At 32.1% G+C, this 20,268-nt stretch overlaps 2 protein-coding genes across 4 annotated transcripts; both read left to right on the forward strand.

The window, feature by feature from the left end:
* Positions 1 to 213: 213 nt before the first annotated feature.
* On the forward strand, positions 214 to 12,630 carry LOC146916840 (uncharacterized). Its single transcript, XM_085718739.1, has 6 exons — positions 214 to 353; positions 2,174 to 4,471; positions 4,765 to 5,079; positions 5,156 to 5,249; positions 5,335 to 6,060; positions 12,246 to 12,630. The coding sequence occupies exons 2-5, from the start codon at positions 2,175 to 2,177 to the stop codon at positions 6,058 to 6,060; spliced, it is 3,432 nt and encodes a 1,143-aa protein (XP_085574865.1). The 5' UTR covers positions 214 to 353; position 2,174; the 3' UTR covers positions 12,246 to 12,630.
* Positions 12,631 to 14,517: 1,887 nt separating this feature from the next.
* LOC146916841 (uncharacterized) lies at positions 14,518 to 19,916 on the forward strand. 3 transcript variants are annotated; one of them, XM_085718741.1, is made up of 9 exons: positions 14,518 to 14,758; positions 15,271 to 15,408; positions 15,742 to 15,791; positions 17,059 to 17,201; positions 17,315 to 18,015; positions 18,101 to 18,233; positions 18,664 to 18,942; positions 19,018 to 19,125; positions 19,206 to 19,916. In XM_085718741.1, the coding sequence occupies exons 4-9, from the start codon at positions 17,070 to 17,072 to the stop codon at positions 19,614 to 19,616; spliced, it is 1,764 nt and encodes a 587-aa protein (XP_085574867.1). In that variant the 5' UTR covers positions 14,518 to 14,758; positions 15,271 to 15,408; positions 15,742 to 15,791; positions 17,059 to 17,069; the 3' UTR covers positions 19,617 to 19,916. The 3 variants fall into 3 exon arrangements, with proteins under 3 accessions (XP_085574867.1, XP_085574866.1, XP_085574868.1); XM_085718740.1 differs by lacking the exon at positions 15,271 to 15,408; XM_085718742.1 differs by lacking the exons at positions 15,271 to 15,408; positions 15,742 to 15,791.
* Positions 19,917 to 20,268: the final 352 nt, after the last annotated feature.

Consider the following 20,268-nt stretch of genomic DNA (forward strand, 5'->3'; position numbering starts at 1 on the left):
GGTGTGCTTTTTTTTTTTTTAATAATAATAATATCAATAATATAATAATAATAATAATAATAATAATAATAACAAATATTATCTCTTCCCACTTCACACTTCCCTTCCCACTTTCACGTTCTCTGTTCTCCCCTTTGCTATTTCATTGTTCTCACCACCATCTCACCTCCATCAATTCTTCTTATTCTCAATTCCAAACCCTGTTACCAACAACCCCAATTCATCCTTCTCCTCAATTACCAACAGCTCACTTCCATCAATTTCTCTTGTTCCCAATTCTAAACCCTAATTTCAATTTCGGGTTACAAAGACCAACCAGATACCAATTGGAGATTCTTTGTGAAAGATCTTAGGTAATTTAATGTTAATCAATTTCAACTTTTTTTCCTTCATGTTTTTTGTTGCTTAATTTCTTATGTGAAGTTTTCCTTCAAGTAGCAGCTAGTAATTGTTGCTTCTATGTGTTTAATTAGGTTGATACACATCTTTGTTAATGTATCGTATGCTTGTATGTGTTAATTTCTTCTTCACTTGTACTAGTAATTGTTGCTTCTGATTATTGCTGATGTGTAATGTAGAATCCATTAGAAGTTAAAATCAATGTCTCTTCTGCACGAATTTGCCTACTATTAAGCCTTGGCTGTATATATTGGAATACAAGCATATTTTGAACTTCTTAATTTTAAAATTTAACAAAGGTGTGCATACTGGTCTAAAAACATGTTAAAACTTAAAATATATGTTTGATGTATAGAAATGTTTTCTGGAATAAAATTGTTTTTGTGCTTTTATCGGAAATGTCAGAAAATAACCTTAGAAAAGATCTTAAAAAGAAATATATATTAGAAGCACTTGTTTTCAAACCTTATAAAAGATTATGATGTCCAGTTTATAAAATCTTTGATGCTACTGCTAAGAGCATAGTACAGAAACTTTAAAATAGTAGCCATATCCGTATCTAGCATGTATTTCTTTGTCTCTGTTATAAAATAACCACCAAAATATATGCTTAGTGTTATGCATGTATGTTTATATTCATTACTGCAGAAAACACATACTTATTAATTCAGCCGTGTATGTGTATTACCATTAGAATGTATTGCTAATAATTTGATGCACATAAATGTTTGTCTGTTTGTATTTCAACTTATTCTCAGATCTGTTTTTATTTTTACTTTTGTAGTTAAGTACGATTTGTTAATTTTGCTAGGCCCTCCATATGGGTTATTGTGGCATGATGATCAGTACCTTATTTTTACATTGATAATGAAATTTTTCATCTCAATCACATAAACACCTTCATATTGTTTATCATTTTGTGTTCCTTCTCATCATCGATAAACTTTAGTCTAGCTTCAGTTTTATGATCTTTCAAATTATGCTTGTTTGTATTCCTTGTTATCTCCAAGAATACATTATTCAAAGGCATGATAAGCACACAGCCTTAAATTGATTGTCGCTGATGGCATATATCATGCTTGGTTTTACTGTCAGATTTTTCTGTTAGAAGGTCTCCAAATCACCATGAAGCAAAGCAATCGATAATTCGATATTATGTTTCAATACTAACATTTTTGTTCAATTGCGTTTATCTCCTGTATGGTCTGATTTAGTTTGCGTTTATTTATCTGATTTGTCTGCTTTAGAGGCTAATAGGATCAAATTACTTCAACTATGTACTAGTACTATTTTATATCTCTGATTGTGGCATGTTCAACTGACGGTGATTGAACCTATTTCTGCATCGAGTAGAAACCCATGCTTAAGACTGATAGACATTACTTATAGTAGTTTGTTAGATTTTTTTCGTTACTATTCACCAAACAAAATATAATTAAAAAAGGAATTTTATCAATGAGCCATATTTATATGGCAGATATTTTGAAAATAAAAGTTTTATGTTATGTTTTTAACTATGCTAATGATAATAAAGTTTTATTTATAAGTGTATTTCATAACAGTTCCTATTTACTACCTTTTTTTACAGTTTTATGTTTTTGATTTTTGTTATTAATTAGCACTAAATATTTTGTTCAATTCTTATTGAAGTTTTGAATGTGAATGCTTTTCTATTTTATTTTCTTGTATCCCTTTGCTATTATCAATATGAGAAATAAAAACACATAAATCTATTAACTATTATAATTAACATGCTACCAATTTTTCAATGTAGAATGGAGATTCCTGAACATCGCAAGTGGATGGATAATAGGATGCGTCCCGATAATAGTAGAGTTACAGATGAGTTTTTGGCTGGGGTTTGTGAGTTTGTTAAGTTTGCTTGTGCACAAGATGATTTCAAAAAAGTGGGAAAGTTGAGATGCCCATGTAAAATATGCAAGTGTAGAAAGCCTCAGTTAGTTGACGATGTCATGAAACATCTTTGTATGAAGGGGTTTAAGGAGGATTACTATTACTGGAGTAGCCACGGTGAACAAAGGCCTTCGGTTATGCCAGTGGTTTCAAACAACTCGTATTATGGAAGCATTGGGATACGGGAAGACTTCAATAACTTTGAGCAAATGGTAATGGATGCAGCTGGACCATCTCTTGGTTATTATCTTGAGCAAGAAGAGTCTGCTTGTCCAGAACAAATAAGGGAGGATCCTGACCCACAAGCAGAAAGTTTTTTTAAGATGTTGAAAGCTGCACAAGCTCCCTTGTATAACGGTTGTGAAAGTTATTCTGAACTGTCAGCTGCAATACAAGCATTAAGTATCAAGTCTGACTTCAATAACTCACAGAATTGCTTTAATAAATGGGTAGAGTTTATGGGGAAAGCATTGCCAAATGACAATCGAATGCCTAAAAACTACTATCGTGCAAAGAAATCGGTGGAAAAGCTTGGATTGGGTTGCATAAAGATTCATTGCTGCCCAAATGGTTGTATGATTTACTACTATCCGGAAGATAAGAATCTCCGTAATTGTAAAATATGCGGCGAAAACCGTTACAAAAGCGTCACTAGAAATGGTAAGGTTAGAGATGTTCCTTTAAAAAAGATGTGGTATTTCCCTATTATCCCAAGGCTTCAAAGACTATATTCCTCAATGCAAACTGCAAGCCAAATGAGGTGGCATCATGATGTTACAAGAGACGATGGATATTTATCTCATCCAGCTGATGGAGAAGCTTGGAAGCATTTTGATGAAAGCTATCCTGAATTTGCAAAGGACCCTAGAAATGTGAGGTTGGGGTTGTGTGCTGATGGATTTGCACCATTTGATAAAACAGGTAGAACATATTCATGTTGGCCAGTGGTTATTACTCCTTACAATCTTCCACCTTGGATGTGCATGAAAAGAGAGTTCTTATTCTTAACTGTTTTAATTCCCGGCCCTTCTAATCCAAAAGGGAGAATTGATGTGTATATGCAGCCACTGATAGACGACCTTAAACTTTTGTGGAATTCTGGTGTGATGACATATGATGTCTCATTACAACAAAATTTTGTCATGAAAGCTTGTTTATTGTGGACAATTAATGACTTTCCTGCATATGGGATGTTGTCGGGTTGGATGACAATGGGAAGGCTTGCATGTCCTATTTGTATGGAGTCTACGAAAGCATTTACCCTTCAACATAGTCACAAGACAACTTTTTTTGACTGTCATCGCCAATTCTTATCACCTGATCATTGCTACAGGAGGAATAAGACTGCTTTTAGGAAGAATAAAGATGAGACATCATCGCCCCCAAAAAGGTTGACCGGTGAAGAAATGTGGGAAAGGGTCAAGGATTTACCAAGCATAATTGGACCTCCATATGATGATTTGCCAGGGTATGGACTTCTCCATAATTGGACCAAACAAACCATCTTTTGGCAGTTGCCATATTGGAAGACAAATCTTCTCCCACATAATCTAGATGTCATGCATATTGAAAGAAATGTGTTTCTTAATATCTTGTATACAATTATGGACACCAAGGGAAAAACGAAGGACACTTTTAATGCTAGATTGGACTTGGCAGATATTTGTAGAAGGAAAGATTTAGAGCTACAAGATGCTGGAGGGGGAAAGCTTAAGAAGCCAAAAGCAAAGTACGCATTAACAAAACAACAAAGATTATCTGTGTGTGAATGGGTCAGAAAACTAAAGCTACCAGATGGGTATGCATCTACCTTATGTAGATGTGTTGACTTGCGGGAAGCAAAGTTATTTGGAATGAAAAGTCATGACTGCCATGTGTTCATGCAACGCTTGCTTCCTATTGCATTCAGATCTCTACCGGACCCTATTTGGAACACCCTTACAGAGTTTAGTCAATTCTTCCGAGAGCTTACTTCGCCTATACTAAAAAAGGAGAATTTACATGTAATGGAGAAAAATATCCCAATCATTTTGTGTAAGTTAGAACAAATATTTCCCCCTAGTTTCTTCGACTCTATGGAGCATCTTCCAATACATTTACCGTATGAAGCTAGGGTTGGTGGTCCCGTGCAATATCGATGGATGTATCCTTTTGAAAGGTTGGCCATCTATCCTCTTTTCTTTTATTTTAGTAATCACTATGCACTAATAATTGTGAACAAGGTGTTATTTGGTTTTTTTTCCGTTTTCCCACGAAATGGACAAAGCATTCTCAATTTGATCATTACGCTTACTCTTCATGATAGTCACTTAAACTTGTCTGGTTAGTTTCGATTAAATGTGATTCAACCAATTATATGCTTACTATTCATGTTAGTCACTTAAACTTGTCTTATTTTAGTAATCACTATGCACTCATAATTGTATTAATGTCTTCAAGTTATTTTATTAGGTTTATTCGTACCTTAAAAGATAAGGTCACAAACTCATCTTCTGTCGAGGGCTCTATTTGTGAAGCGTACTTAGTGGAGGAGGCCTCTACGTTTGCGTCTTACTATTATCCGCCTGATGTTACTTGTAGAAGGACAAGAGTGCCACGAAATGATGATGGAGGCGAAAGTTGTTCAATCAGACAACCTTTGTCTATCTTTAATTATCCTGGGCGTCCTTCTGGGAAATGTACAACCTACTTCCTACAAGACAAAGAAATGAAAGCTGCACATCTCTATGTTCTTCTAAATTGTCCAGAAGTTGAGCCATTTTTGTCGTAAGTGTACACTTCTTTCATTTACCAATATCTTCGAAAAAAATATAATCTCTCTAAACATGTGATTTTAATGTAGCATGTATACGGATATGCTTCAAGATCTTGGTGTAGCCGACTCAGAAGTTGACAAAGTAATCTCCACATCATTTCCCAATTGGTTCAGCGAATATGTATGGTGAATTGAATCTCCCTAGTGTCATTAATGCTACCTACTTTGCTTGTTAATTGAAACTAATCTAACTATTTTCGAAATAGGTCTCAAAAAACCATGTTGAAGATAACTTTTTGAGGAGTTTGGCATGGGGGCCCAAGAAAAAAGTCAACAAATGGTCAGTGTATTATGTAAATGGATACAAGTTTAATACCATAGATCATGGTAATGGGATGAGTACAACAAATTGTGGTGTATCTGTTCAAGGTGGTGAGGATGGGGAAATTGACAGTGATTACTATGGTGTCTTAACTGACATTGTTGAAGTTTACTATACTGGATGGCCAATAAAGACGTTGGTTCTGTTCAAATGTGATTGGTTTGATCCCACTTTGAATCAAGGTAAAAAGGTAGATAGTTATGGAAATGTTGAAGTTAGAGCATCTAGGAAATATAAACATTATGACCCATTTATATTTGCACAACAAGCAAAACAAGTATACTTCACACAGTATCCTGAAGGAAAAAAAGATTGGTTGGCTGTGATTAAGACCAAGGCGAGAAGCACAATTCAAACTTTAGAAGATAGTAAGCCGGAGAAAGAAGTTCCATACCAAGATGAATCAATCACACAATCACACGTGACAATTGCAAATGACAATCTTGAAGGAAGTCTTGTTGATTTAGTTGGAGAAGTTGAGGAAGCATACGGTCCTTTCTTGGATGAGGTTACCTTTGAATGGGATAAAGATATTGAAGTAGAAGTAGAAGACAGTGCCAAAGAAGATGATGACGATGATGATGACGATGATGAAACATATTCTGACTAGGTAATTTATTGAATTTTCTACCCTCTTATTCTTGCATATGTGTGTATATGTTGATGAAATTTTAGGGTTTAGCCAGATCACTAGATACAAATTATAGCATATCATCAGTGACAAAAAAAGAAGGAACAAGAAATTGTGTACCTTTGAATTAGGTTGATGAAGGATAACCGTAGACAACGCCGACAGCTTTGAGAGGGGTAACTACCCTCATTCCGTCTAGCTCTAGGTTTTCACCAATATTCAGAATAATTAACCGTCTAATGGGATGACGTTTAAATAGCTAAACGGCTGAGGGCAGGGACCTCTCATTGGGCTTATCTAAATGGTCCAACCCATCACGGTCCATTTAGTAACAAAAGTCCAATCACTCAAATTCATCATATAATTAGTGCTTAACACAATAGACCATAATTTATATTATGACATCAACTTATAATAATTGATTATTGTCAATCCATAAATGATTAATTAAATAATTAATCCAACAATCTCCCACTTGGATGACAATACTCAATTACTGAAAGAATAAAAAAAATTCACTTGTCATAAAGAATTTAAAAATTTAAAAATACATGTATGGTCAAAGCACTAATCATTCAAAAGAGTAGTAAGCTTTAATGCTGCAGAAATTGAATCCGATAGGGAAAACAAATCATACAGATCAAAGACTCACTTTTCTAACAAATGATGAATCTATAGTGACACGTTTGAATTAAAAAGAATATGTCACTAAAGAATAGCCCAAGCATTTTAAAAATGCTATAACAAACTCCCACTAACCCAAAATAACATAGACTTGATCAAATCATTATGAGTTACAATACTCATATACATAAGCCTGTGGTTAGTGGTTCTGCCAATGAGTTTTCAATATTACAGAAGTCCTATATCCACATAGGTACACGAGTAGTAATTACTTATAGGGATAGCCTATTAAGAGTGTAATTACACATATAGTCAAAATCAATAAATGTTCTACGACATTCAATTAATCCAAGTTTTACAAAAAATGTGACTATGAAAATCCATAAAAGCAAAATAGGAAATTCAATAATCCCCAAATTGGATTAACATAGACACTTAGTTTAAAGAAGAAAAAAAATGTGGATTAATGTGGCCACTAGAATGTCAATAACAAAAGAACATTTATGATTATCTCAAATTATAAGTACCACAAGAACACAATATCATACTCGATAGGAGTATTGATATTATCCATTGTATGACCTCAAAAATGTGGAATGTTGGTAAAACTGAAGCACAATGTATATTTGCATGCCAAGAAGTTATTGTGCATATTCCAACAAAATTGACTTAAGCATCCAATTATGATGCTCATTGAGATCGATAGAATTTTAACATATATCTCAATATAATAGAATGAGACAAAAGTTTAAAGTCTCTTAAGCTATGCCATATTTTATAGTGTGCACAAGAGTATATGGCGATAACGACAATAATATTGTGTACACATTTCTCTTGATCTCACATATATATAAATAAAAGTGAGATTTCTCATTTGAGCTCATAATATATAATGTTGTGTACACACTCCCACTGATCCCACATATATATAAACAAGAGTAAGTGGGATTCTCATTAGTGATCACTGATACAAAAAAAAATATTATAATAATGTAATATTCAACAGTGGGATACTTAATTACCAGTGCAAGATTATCAACATAAGTGGTTATATAATTTTAGCCAATAGAGTTTCATGAACTCAACCACATATTTTACACATGAGCATAGCAGAATTATTAACACAAGTGGTAACTCAAGAATAATATGAAACCCCCATAAATACATATTTTATCAATAGCAGATATTATCAAGAATTGGGTTTCGTAGTTAACCACATATTCTGCATTTAGAATTAAGGAGAACGTAAATTTTCATTTAAGAATTTTATAACACAAAATCTCCTTTTTCACAATTAAAATTCCAAAGAATTTTATAAATATAGTAACCTCTATACGACAAATATGATGATTATATAAAAGGTTTATCATCATATGAGTGAGATAAGTCTCTATTATTATAAAATAGGATATGAGACTCTATTCACAATTTTAATAACTCACTCAAAACTCAAATGTTATAATTATACTTACACAAATTTGAGAAACAATTAGGTTACAAGCAGCGGAAATACACAAGACTTATATTTTATTATTATTGAGGATATAAGAGAAAATAGTCACAAGCTTCCATAAGTATTAAAGAATAGCAATAGCATAACTAATATCCTCAATATAAGTCTCTACAAAAATTTCATATCTAAAAATATGAAAACAAATAAATATATTTGTTTATGAGATATAGTTAGTTGACATGTAGAATTTTTCTCACTTGTTGAAGAATGATATTTTCTCCACTTGGTGGAGAATGATAGTTAAACTATCTTACCCACAAAAGGATGATTATGTTAAGTAATGTCATACCGATAGGGTATGTCCATCACGTTACACAATACATAGCAACGATTCTCCCACTTGATAGAGAAAAAACAATGATAGTTGAATTAAAAAGTTTGAAAATATTTTAAATAAATTATTCAACTATTTCTCTATCACAAAATGATATGTTAAGTAACGTCACACCGATAGGGTATGTCCGCCACTCACATAACAAAGGGATAGTGGCAATCCAAAATATATATATATAATCACATATAGTTATAAATTTAATTCAAAATATAATAATATTGGATTGCAAAATTTATACAATTTTCTACATGTCTTTTAACAAAATAACTTACTTATATTAATCTCATTCAAAGATCTTAAGGATAATAAGTAAGAACTATATCATCACAATGTACCATTCTTATGTCTTACAAAATTTAGACATTGATAGAGTATTATAATTGACATAAGTATAAACATTTTAGGTACATTGAATAATAACAATTATATTAATAACAACACACCGATAGGGTATGACTGTTACCAATATAATGCTAATCTATTTAACAAAATTCGCATAATTGTACCCACGATAGGTGAGATTACAATTATACAAATAAATAATTTTTATGCTTAAGAGAATATGATATAATAATATCATGCATAAACAATTATACTTAAATTTACTCAACTTCGGTCATATTCAAATGATAGAAAAATGTGCTTAACAATATTTTAAATTAGCACATCATAAATATGACTTTAGAATTTCTTTTATATGAAGTAGTATAATAACAAAAATTGTCATTTGGAATAGAAGTGTGTCAAATAGTTTTCTAATTTATCCAGAATAGAACTCTTAGAATAAAATTTTCAATACTCCCACTATAAATTAGAAAGAACATAAATACAAAATGGAGCATTATAGTAAGAAAATAGTATATAACAACAGAGTTCTGTTTAGAATATTCTGAAAAAGGATTTCACTTCTATATAGGATATCATAATTGCTCAACAAAAGAGAAGAAAGACTAAGTTTCTTCATATATGCAATAATAAGCAATAAGTCACAAGAGGATAAAATAATTAAATCACAACATACCTCGGAGAGTGTGACATTCATCCTTATACTTAGAGTCAATGACTGTTGATGACTTAACGAGAATATCTTATAATATAGTCATCTCAAAATATTCATCAATGGAGAATAAGCAATTGTAAATAAACATATGTGAGACTCTAATTATAAATCAATATGATTTCTATAAGACTTCAGATATAAGGATGATACATATTTTCAAAATTGCCTCAATTCTTAACAAGTTGTTATGATAATAGTTAACAGATAAACAACAAATAGGCTTACAAATTTTAATTCATCATTAGAATTTTAGCATAAAAAAAATGTAACCACGCCTCATTCATAGTTCAACATAATTGTGATCCAAATATTTAATTGCGACAAGACACACTAATAGTATTTATCACAAAATTTAGAGTAATAAATTACGGGTCTAGATTAGAGAGTATAGCTGAAAGCATAATGTATATTAAAGAGAGATATGTCAATATTATATTCAATTAATATAAATGACATATATATACAACTCACTATACTCATTTTGAAAACAAAATATTATGAGGACCCTTCAAAACAATTTGTGACAAGAATCAAAGACAAGTGTTTTAGTTTAAATATGTTGCCAAAAGAATGATCAATTAGTGAACTTTGGATCTTTATGCTAAGACAATATGAATTCAAGAATATCTTACATTAGAATATTTATAATGCCAAGAATATTTAAAATCGTAAAATATAAATTAATTATACTTGGCATTAAAATTAACAAAATTGAGCCTTCTATAAATTCACAATAGTAAATATAAGAGAGAATTTTCAAAAACAGTTTAAGCTCAAATATTGAGAATACATGATTTGAAATAAATTATTCTCAATTTAATCGATATATGATCTTTACAAGATTTGACAAAATTTTGAAATCCATGCATCAAAAAATACAATATCAACAATTCTCAAAATATATTAGTTTATACAAGATATTTGAGACAAACAAGAATATAAGACTGAGTCTAAAGATTCTTCACAATACTAACACTTTAAAAGAATAATTTACATAAGTGTTGTATTTTAGACTCAAATCTAAAGAATGCATGATTTCAAAGAACATATGATTCTCATATTAGTATACATCAAATATTTAGATATCTGATAAACTAATTTTAATCCCAATTTTTAAGGGTATAGAATAAATCAATTCTTCTTAAAAATACTCTCAAAAATTTCCAAAATAATGTGCCAAAATTATAAGAAGAGTAAATAGCATATTATTTGGCATTTAAAGGAAATAAAATTTGGAATAGTCTGACACGCGTGTGGGTTCCTACTTCCTAGCCAGCAAATTTTTTTTTCTTCTTAAAAACGGTTTCTTCTTCGCCCGTGTATAGAGAAACGGGTCGAAACGACCCGTGATTGACCCGATTCGATCTCGCTAATTAGTTGGCGAATTTCAACGATTCAAGTGGTTTTGAAATCGGGAGACACAAACAAAAATATACCACATGTCAATTTTTCAGATTATCGACTTTACGACAGATTTAAGAAAACTAGGGTTCATCCCAAAATTAAAAAAATTGGGACTGGTTTCTCGTTGTCGATTTTAATTGTTCTTTGCTAAAACGATTTTCGAAAAACCAAAAAAACATTATCTGGCATTAATATATTGTAAAACAATGTTTCTGGATGAAAATCAATCTAACATACATCAATATTAACAAGAACGTTCCACAACTAAGCTATATACAGAATTAATTAGTACACGAGGGTTTTGCAACGTCAAATCAAATTCATTGGCATATTAAACTCAAATTTGATTGACAAGAACATAGGTGAATGTGTTCTAACAGACATTTGCCACACAGTATATACAGATTCCATCGTACTAGATAATAGCCATAAATTGTATCTAATTGGCTCTGATACCAATTGATGAAATTTTAGGGTTTAGCCAGATCACTAGATACAAATTATAGCATATCATCAGTGACAAAAAAAGAAGGAACAAGAAATTGTGTACCTTTGAATTAGGTTGATGAAGGATAACCGTAGACAACGCCGACAGCTTTGAGAGGGGTAACTACCCTCATTCCGTCTAGCTCTAGGTTTTCACCAATATTCAGAATAATTAACCGTCTAATGGGATGACGTTTAAATAGCTAAACGGCTGAGGGCAGGGACCTCTCATTGGGCTTATCTAAATGGTCCAACCCATCACGGTCCATTTAGTAACAAAAGCCCAATCACTCAAATTCATCATATAATTAGTGCTTAACACAATAGACCATAATTTATATTATGACATCAACTTATAATAATTGATTATTGTCAATCCATAAATGATTAATTAAATAATTAATCCAACATATGTTACTGAGAATTATAAACAGTTGGCTCAAGGAATACCTTTAAGTAATAATGTCATATTGGTGTTTGCAAACAAACAGGATTTGGTGCGTCTTTGTTTCCTTTTTAATTTACTTTCTTTCTACGGTATGATTGCATGCTTTGGTGAATCACACGATAATTTTTTTGGCCGTAAGTGTGATCTTGAAATTCTATCCACCAATTCCTTTTATTCTTTGCTTTGAATAGATTTTGTAGCTTCCACACAACTACTTTAATTAGCAAAATTTATTATGGTTATTAGAATGAATATTAAGTAACTTATAAACCTTCGATTTTTTGTTTCAATGCAGTCATTGGCAGGACCATTGTCGCTGCTAGCCGAGAGTGCAATAACATGTGGCTTCACCTTGATAGTCTGAGCTTCCACTTTCAATAGTTATGATATCCAATTCTCCTCCTGTTGCTTTTTTTGTGAGAGGTGCCTTTTGACTATGAACCTGATGCTTCTTTGTAGCTGCAGGGACCTCTGTTGGTTTAGTTTGATGAGTTTATATGTGTTTTGATGAAGTTTTGAGTGGTTTTGCTGTTATATCTCTTTTGTTTGCCACATTGTAAAGGTCTAATTTGGTTCTGTGACAAACTTCTTGGTGTTGAACACTTTTGTAATCTTTAATTTTGTACTATCAATCTTATTTCAAAAATTCTGTTGCTATGTCAATGGTGGTTTGAACTAAATCATTGAAGTATGGTGGATCTGATATGATAACTATGATAGTGCATGTGACAATGGTTTTTTCTTGGTGTCATTACATTGTACTGCCTATTAGTGTGGTTATGTTTGTAGTGGGTTTGGTCTTTTGTTATGATGATGGGCGTAAAACAACCACTGTTTAAGGTGTAGCAGTGTAAACAGAAGATAAGATATCAAGATTCTTGATGGAACTTTGTTTAGAGTTTGTCCATCTTGGTAACACATTATTTTTTGGACCCACTACAATTCTTCACCGTGAAGATTGTGATAAATTATCACTATCTTATTGATTTCATATGAGGCACAAAACAAGCTTAAATACAAAATAGTAAAGTGATATAAGGTAAATGACATATAAGGTAAATGACATTTAAAATAAACATATAAGTTACATAAATTTGGGTAGGTAGGTACCTGAATGCATTTCCGACCTGGATACTAGCCTCACCAATGTGGATCGAAATTACCCTCTCATTTACTAGGAAGGAAAGTTAAGGGGGAATGAAAATGGAAGTCCAAACTAAAATTGAAATGATATCCTAACCGATGAAAATGGTAATTGCATTGATACTACTACCAATGTCGTATACAAAGAAATGTTCCATAATGTATGAACATTGACAATGATGTTAAAAAGATAATATTTAAGGTCATCTTCGTCAAAAAAAAAATTCGTTTGACATATTAGAATGAAGTTCAACAAAGCACGGTTGAAAAGTCTAGTTCTTGATAGTTATATAAACATAATGAATATCTTAAACATTATTTTACCACTAAACATTTGAAATATTGAGGCCGAATTTATAATAATAATAAAAAAAATCATTTTTAGAAATATAGTCAATCTATCCCTTCAAAAACCTAGACAATATGAAAATATGCTTCTCTGTCGACTAAAACAGACTAAATCGACTAATAACATTATCAAATAAAATCAATCTCACCTTTGGATAAAACCTAATAAGTTTAAGAATGAATCAGAACTCAAATTTTGACGATCACAATCTTTAGAATAACTTAACCCGACAAATTATCTCTTTAGAAATATAATCAACATGAAAAGACGTTACTTTGTCGATTGAAACATACCCCAAGCGACTAATGGTATCGAATCAAATGGACCCAACAAACTATCCCTTTAAAAATCATTACTTTGTTCATTATTTTTATTGAGAATAATCATAAAAAAAATGAAGTTTTATCGCTACTACTTTTTATATAATAAATAAACTTTTGTCAGAGTAAAATGTGTAGTAATTCCAATGTAGATCATTCTAATGATTTATTTTTATACCAAAAATGATCAAGTTTTATTACTGGCAAACTAAAAAAATAAAAAATCAGGGACCAATACTAAAATGCAGGGACTAATATAAAAAAGTGTTGAAAGTGCATGGAGTAATGATATTTTTAAGTTAAAAAGTTGAATTTTTTTGTCTTTTAGTGTGCCACGTGGCGTGCCATGATTGGTCCACATGGCACACCGTTAGTTTTTGTTTTTTTTTAACAGATACTTAACAGAAGGACTAATGCGAAAAGTTTTATAAAGTGTAGGGACCAATGCCAAACAAAAAAAAGTGCAGGGACCAAAACCAAAATTGAGTAAAAGTGCTGGGACTAAACACACATTTAAACCTAGTATATTTAAGATTTTTTTTTTTTTAGGAACAAAATATTTAATTAGAAAGACAAAAAAGACAACAACCATTTTTTGGTAAATAAAGGAAAAAAGAAAAAAGAAAAAAAATTAGACTAAAGTTGACCGTGAATAAATATCTTTTCATTTCCCTCTTCTCATTTTCATTTCATTTTCAATTTCCCACTCACTCCAATTTCCCACTTTAAGCTTCTTCACCTAACCCCATTCAGTCACCGTCCTATCTTTGCTAACCCATCTCTCTCTCTCTCTCTCTCTCTCTCTCTCTCTCTCTCTCTCTCTCTCTCTCAAAATTCTTTCAAAGATATCGCAAACCCCTCTCTCGAATCGCTAATATTTTATCTCATAAATCCCTCTCATAGTTTAACAGCTCACAAATTGAGGATTTTCTCACTTGGATGTTAGGGTTTTGTCCAGGCTTCTTCAAAAATCGTCGCTTGGAAGTGATAACTGGGGTAAATTTCTTCTCAGAATTTTAACTTTTTTTGTTGTTTCACCTTTGAATGAACTTCTTTAGTTTCATATACATTTTTTTAGGAATTCCCTTTTGATTCTTGTTTTTGGGTATTCTTTGAAGATAACTTTAAACATAGATTATGTTTTTTTTTTTTGTTTTGATTATTTGGGTTTCATTGAGTTAATGTCGTGACTTCTATTTGTTGATTTCTGGTAGGGTTTTTGTGTTTCTAATAATGGGTATTTGAAAAAAAAATTATAACCTTTTCTCATCTTGTTTTCTAGACACACCTTGTGTTTTGGATCAAGGGTTTTAATATATTTTTGCTGGTCAAAAACAAAAAGTAGTTGGTGTTTAAGTATCATTTGAGACTATTATGCAAGGTAGAACAAATCAGTGTAGCCTATATTTGTCATTGTTATGGTAGGTGAATAAAAAATTGTAGCTTATGTCTGTTGAGTCTGTTTACATTAGTAAAGGTATGTGCTTGCCGGTTTTAATGTGTCTCAGGTTACTCAATATAAGCTTTGAAGCACTGACACAAACATTGAAAACGGACATGGCACCCACACTGAAAATGAATTATTTGAACTTAATGACATGTATTAGTGTCGTGTTGGTGCGTTGAGTTTGTCTACATCAGTAAAGGTTAGTGCGTTGAGTTCAATAGATACGGTGAGATTCTTCAACATTTTCTTTACCAAATTGATATTTATATTTAGTAGTTGTCTGTACAAAATATCAGAACGATTACATTCAATTGTGTCATTTTCTCAAATTAGTATGGATGTCAACATGTTTTCTCAAATTATTATCGGTGTCAACGTGTTAGTGTTGTATCATGTAATGGTGTTATGGGACGAAGGCTTCTCACAGTTTCATGTGTTTTGTGTCATTTTAGCTTCTTAGATACTCTTATTTTTTTGATGTTTTTCGTATGTGAACTTCAGTTTCTTCATCATTTCTTTACTATGTTTATAGGTGTTTCTGCCGGTGTTCAATCTTTTAGGAGTGATTTCGTAAACCTCTAGGTAAATTCAATTGAATATTATTACATTTCTAAATATTTATCTATATGTATGTGTGTCTGTCGTGCATTTTGTTCCTATTATTCGTTAATTATGCATTGTTCTATCTAAGTTTAGTCTAGTTTCATTGCTAAGGTTATTTGACTATAATTTTACTACTTACTTGCTTAGTTATAGTATATGGTCTAACTGTACTATCTCTATGCAAAGGGGCAGTGATTTTTAATATGACCCATAGGTGAAAAAGTGTTAAATTTAGCCTGTTCAGCTTATTCCCCAAGTGAAAAAGCATTTAACTTAGTCTTTTTGTGTGCTTGTACTCAAACCTTTTAACTATTTCCATTTAAACCCCATGAGAATTCCATTGAATATATGTACTATCAAGTATTGGCCATGAAAATACATTATTTTGTTTTTTATGTGTGACAAATATTTTTATTTGGTCCTGACACTTGGAAGTGGTGATAATACATCTTAACCTTAGACATAACTATTGTTTTATGAAAGCTGGAAATTATTCGGTTCCTATTTACTACTTTTGTTACAGTTTTATGTTTTTGATTTTTGTTATTTACCCATTAATCAAGAAGAAGATCATTGATGGTTATTTGCTACCTATATGTATTATGATTGAATGAATTCAATGTTAGTTAGGGTATCCATATGGTACTGAAATTTCTGATTGTATCTAACTTTTGGTGATTGGTGGAAAATGATTGCTAGTTAGTTATTTTCAGGTGTCATATTTTGAGATCAGACTTTACTATTTATGCAATATCAGATTCTAGCTAGTAATATAAACTTGAAATGAGATCCATAACACAAAATAATTCTAGTTTGGGTGCTTAATGTCATATTCAAAGAGCGTTTTCAAGATACAAAACAATCATATAAAAAACAGTCATGGAATTCTGTAATTAGCGTTTTTTTTTCTAATATACAAAAAAGTTAGATACAGACATTGCATCTGTTGCAATGAATATTGTGTCCTTGTGATGTGGATTTATTTTTAATTCGTACCAATTATTATAATACATTGCCTATCTTAAAAATCAAACATCTATTTTCCCTCAAAAATCTCATATATATTCATATGTTAATGTTGCATTTGGAGTTGAGTTGTTGAACATGATTAATTTTCTGCATTTTTGAAGGATCCTTGTAGAGATTGACATTTCATTTTCTGCATTTTGTATGACATTTAATTATTACAATTAATCTCATTTGTCTTTACCTGTATATGATGTAACTACGTTGACTTTTTGTGAAGGACTTGAAGCGATGACACCACCATATGAGGAGAATCGGCTCAAAAGAGTTGCAGAGAATCATAGAGTGATAAAGGCTCTCAATATGCATCGTCTCTCTCAGGAGCTTCACGAATCCACTTCTCCCATATCAAAACTTTCATTGGTGATAATCTCTCACACAAACTCTATAGTTTTCTAAAATTGAGTTTGAATTTGAGTGCTGCCAATATACTCTACTAGGACTAATCAACTCAAATTTCTATGTATTGTTTATAGATGTCAGGTAGAGACAAAGGCAGGGGAAGAGGTAAAGGAGTAATTACAACTCGTCAACATATCTCATCTTCGGAAACTAACCCGACACCTACACCAACCCCGTCTGCTCATCCCGAACCTAACCCAACACCACTCATTTCTCCACAATTAAAAAAAACCCCTACACCAATGACATTTACTCATCATCAAACTAACTCAACACATACCCCATCTGCTCATCCCCAAACTAACCTAACACCACTCGTTTCTCCACAATTAAAAAAAACACCTACACCAATCACATCTACTCATCCCCAAACTACGCCACTTATATCTCCATCATTACAAAAAACAAATCAATTTGCCCCATCTGCTCTTCCCCAAACTAGGCATGCACCTACAATATCCCAACCTTTGCAAAACACCTCTATCTCTGCCACATCTCATCTTCATTCCCAAACAAGGCATACACAAACCATATGTCAATATTTACAGAATGCACCCGCATCATCTCATTCTCATCGCCAAACCACCCCTAACTATGTTCCATCTCATTCCCAAAGTGGAACATCTATGGATATGGCACAAGATCCTTCCGTTGAAAACAATTCACAAGCAAATCCAGACTCAGATATATCATCCTACACACCAAATAACATCAAATGGGGGTCAAAGGATAGATCAGATGGACGAATTTGGATAAGATCAGAACTTGGAAATAAGTAATTTTAATTTTATATTATAATTCTATAGAATTATATAATGTTTTAAATTGCATCTTACAAGTTATTTTTCTTACACTTTCAGCTTTTACCCAGAAGAGGTAGTGAGGAGTGCTATAACAAAAATCTTCAAGGAAAATTTTGGTGGGGCGTGGTCTTGCTGGAAAGATGCAAAAGAAAAGAAGGAAGTACCGTTGCTTTGGTTTAATGATTTTAAGGTATTTTTTTGATATATGTTGTTTAAAATTTCCTATCATGTAGAATAGGAAATATACTAACAAATGTAGTTACATAAATATGTTGAAACAATTGTTTCTTTGCCAATGAATATTGTGAAATTATGATATCTTATAGTTGGAGTCATACATTTTTGTGTTTGTACTTGGTATAATAATATGATAGTATATTGTTCAAAAAAAAAATCTGATAGTATTTGGTAGCATAGGGGATATACAAGCAGAGGAAAGTTATATAAATAGGAAAATATAGTTATTTATATGTGCAACATGAATATGATCCTATTGGAATTGCTGCTCTTTTAACCTATTTGATTTATATGATATGAAATATGAAGCTTCATTGTTACTTAGGTTGAAAGTTGATTTACCTTTTCAAATACATAGCTTCATGACATTTTTTTGTTTGTAGGCTAAATTCAAGTGGCTTGCAAATGATGAAGCTAACATTAAAAAGAGCTTTAATAGTAGGGGGTCTTTGGCATTAAAAAATGCCCTGTTCAAGGTGCGTAGTGGTCATGATAAAGGTGAATGGATTGGTGTAGACAACTTGAAACAGTTGGAGGTTAAATGGGAAGAAGAGAAATGGCAAAAAAATTCTATGACTAATAAACAAAATAGGCAGTCTAAAGTTGGACACAATGTGCATAGTGGAGGATCCATATCTGCTAGAGTGCATAGAAAAAAAATGGTTAGTGATTCTTTTTGTTTAAATTACAATGTAAATATGTTCATACTAATTTGTTGTTTGTTGGTTATGTTTTAGAGAGTGGAATTGGATAGGGAGCCAACATGGTTTGAGATTTACGACAAACTTCATAGACCAAAAGGGAAACCAGATGGGTGGTTTAATGAAACACAAGCTAAGATAGCTGTATGTATACATGCGTTTTTTATTTTATTTTATCTTTCATATATCTAAATTATATTACTAATAGTAACTCTTTTTTGCAGGAAATGTACCAAACTCAAACGTTTGAGAAACACTCTCAAAGTGGTGAGATTAGTAGTCAACAACCTACTGAAGAAATTGACAATGATATTTATATGGAAATTGTTGGAGGCATTAACAAGAAGGGGCGCATATTTGGATTAGGATCTCAAGCTGTCGTTGTCAAAGAATCTTTGAGACCATCGCCTTCAATTTCTACCAATGTAGATTCTTCGGAAAAAGTTGCTGCTATGGAGGCTAAGATTGATGCATTAACTGCTGAACTTGAAAAGAAAAATCTTGAACAAGAAACACTAAAACTGAAGATGGAGCGCTTGGAGCATATGATTGGGAATATTGTGCCTAATATGAACACTTCAATTCAGCCGGAAGGAGAAGGTGATAATGGTAACAATGAGATAGATGAGCTTTAGATTGGTCACTTTTATTTTGGTATATATCTTTTGTTAGATCAAACATATCATGGTCTTTTATATTTTAGACAACTTTATGTTGGTAACTACTAGTACGAAGTGGATTGATGGTAAACTTATCTTGGTAACTACGTATACTAGGTGGATTGTTGATAATCTTTAGTTTGGTTACCTTTAATATTTTGATATTATGTGGTGATGTTTTGTTTTTATGAGTGTACTTTGTCCCTTCTCCGAACTTGATGGATATCAAAATATTATCGACATTCTCGAGAGTTAGAGTTATAGTAATATTTTAAACATTGTTACAATTTACAGCTGGTTCATGGATCCTTCTCTATGCAAGACTACAAAATATCTAGACTCTTAAACATCCCATTCAAATCCAGAAGGGTCAGACAGTGGCAGGATATTGCTTGGAGTCCTCCTAGCGCTGGCACAGTCAAATTTAACTGTGATGGATCTGCTGCAGGTTCCATTCCTTGTGGCGCCATTGGGGTGGTGATTAGGGACTCAAACGTGAGTTTTCTGGGGGCAATATCTAGTAATATAGGTCATGCTACTGCTATAGAGGCTGAGTTCTGTGCCTGCTTGATAGCCATTGAGAAAGCTATAGAGATGTGTTTAACTGACATTTGCTTGGAGACTGATT

The sequence above is a fragment of the Medicago sativa genome, chromosome 6 (assembly GCF_051527215.1).
Source record: "Medicago sativa cultivar Bolivia chromosome 6, Bolivia_mono, whole genome shotgun sequence".
NCBI lineage: Eukaryota > Viridiplantae > Streptophyta > Magnoliopsida > Fabales > Fabaceae > Medicago > Medicago sativa.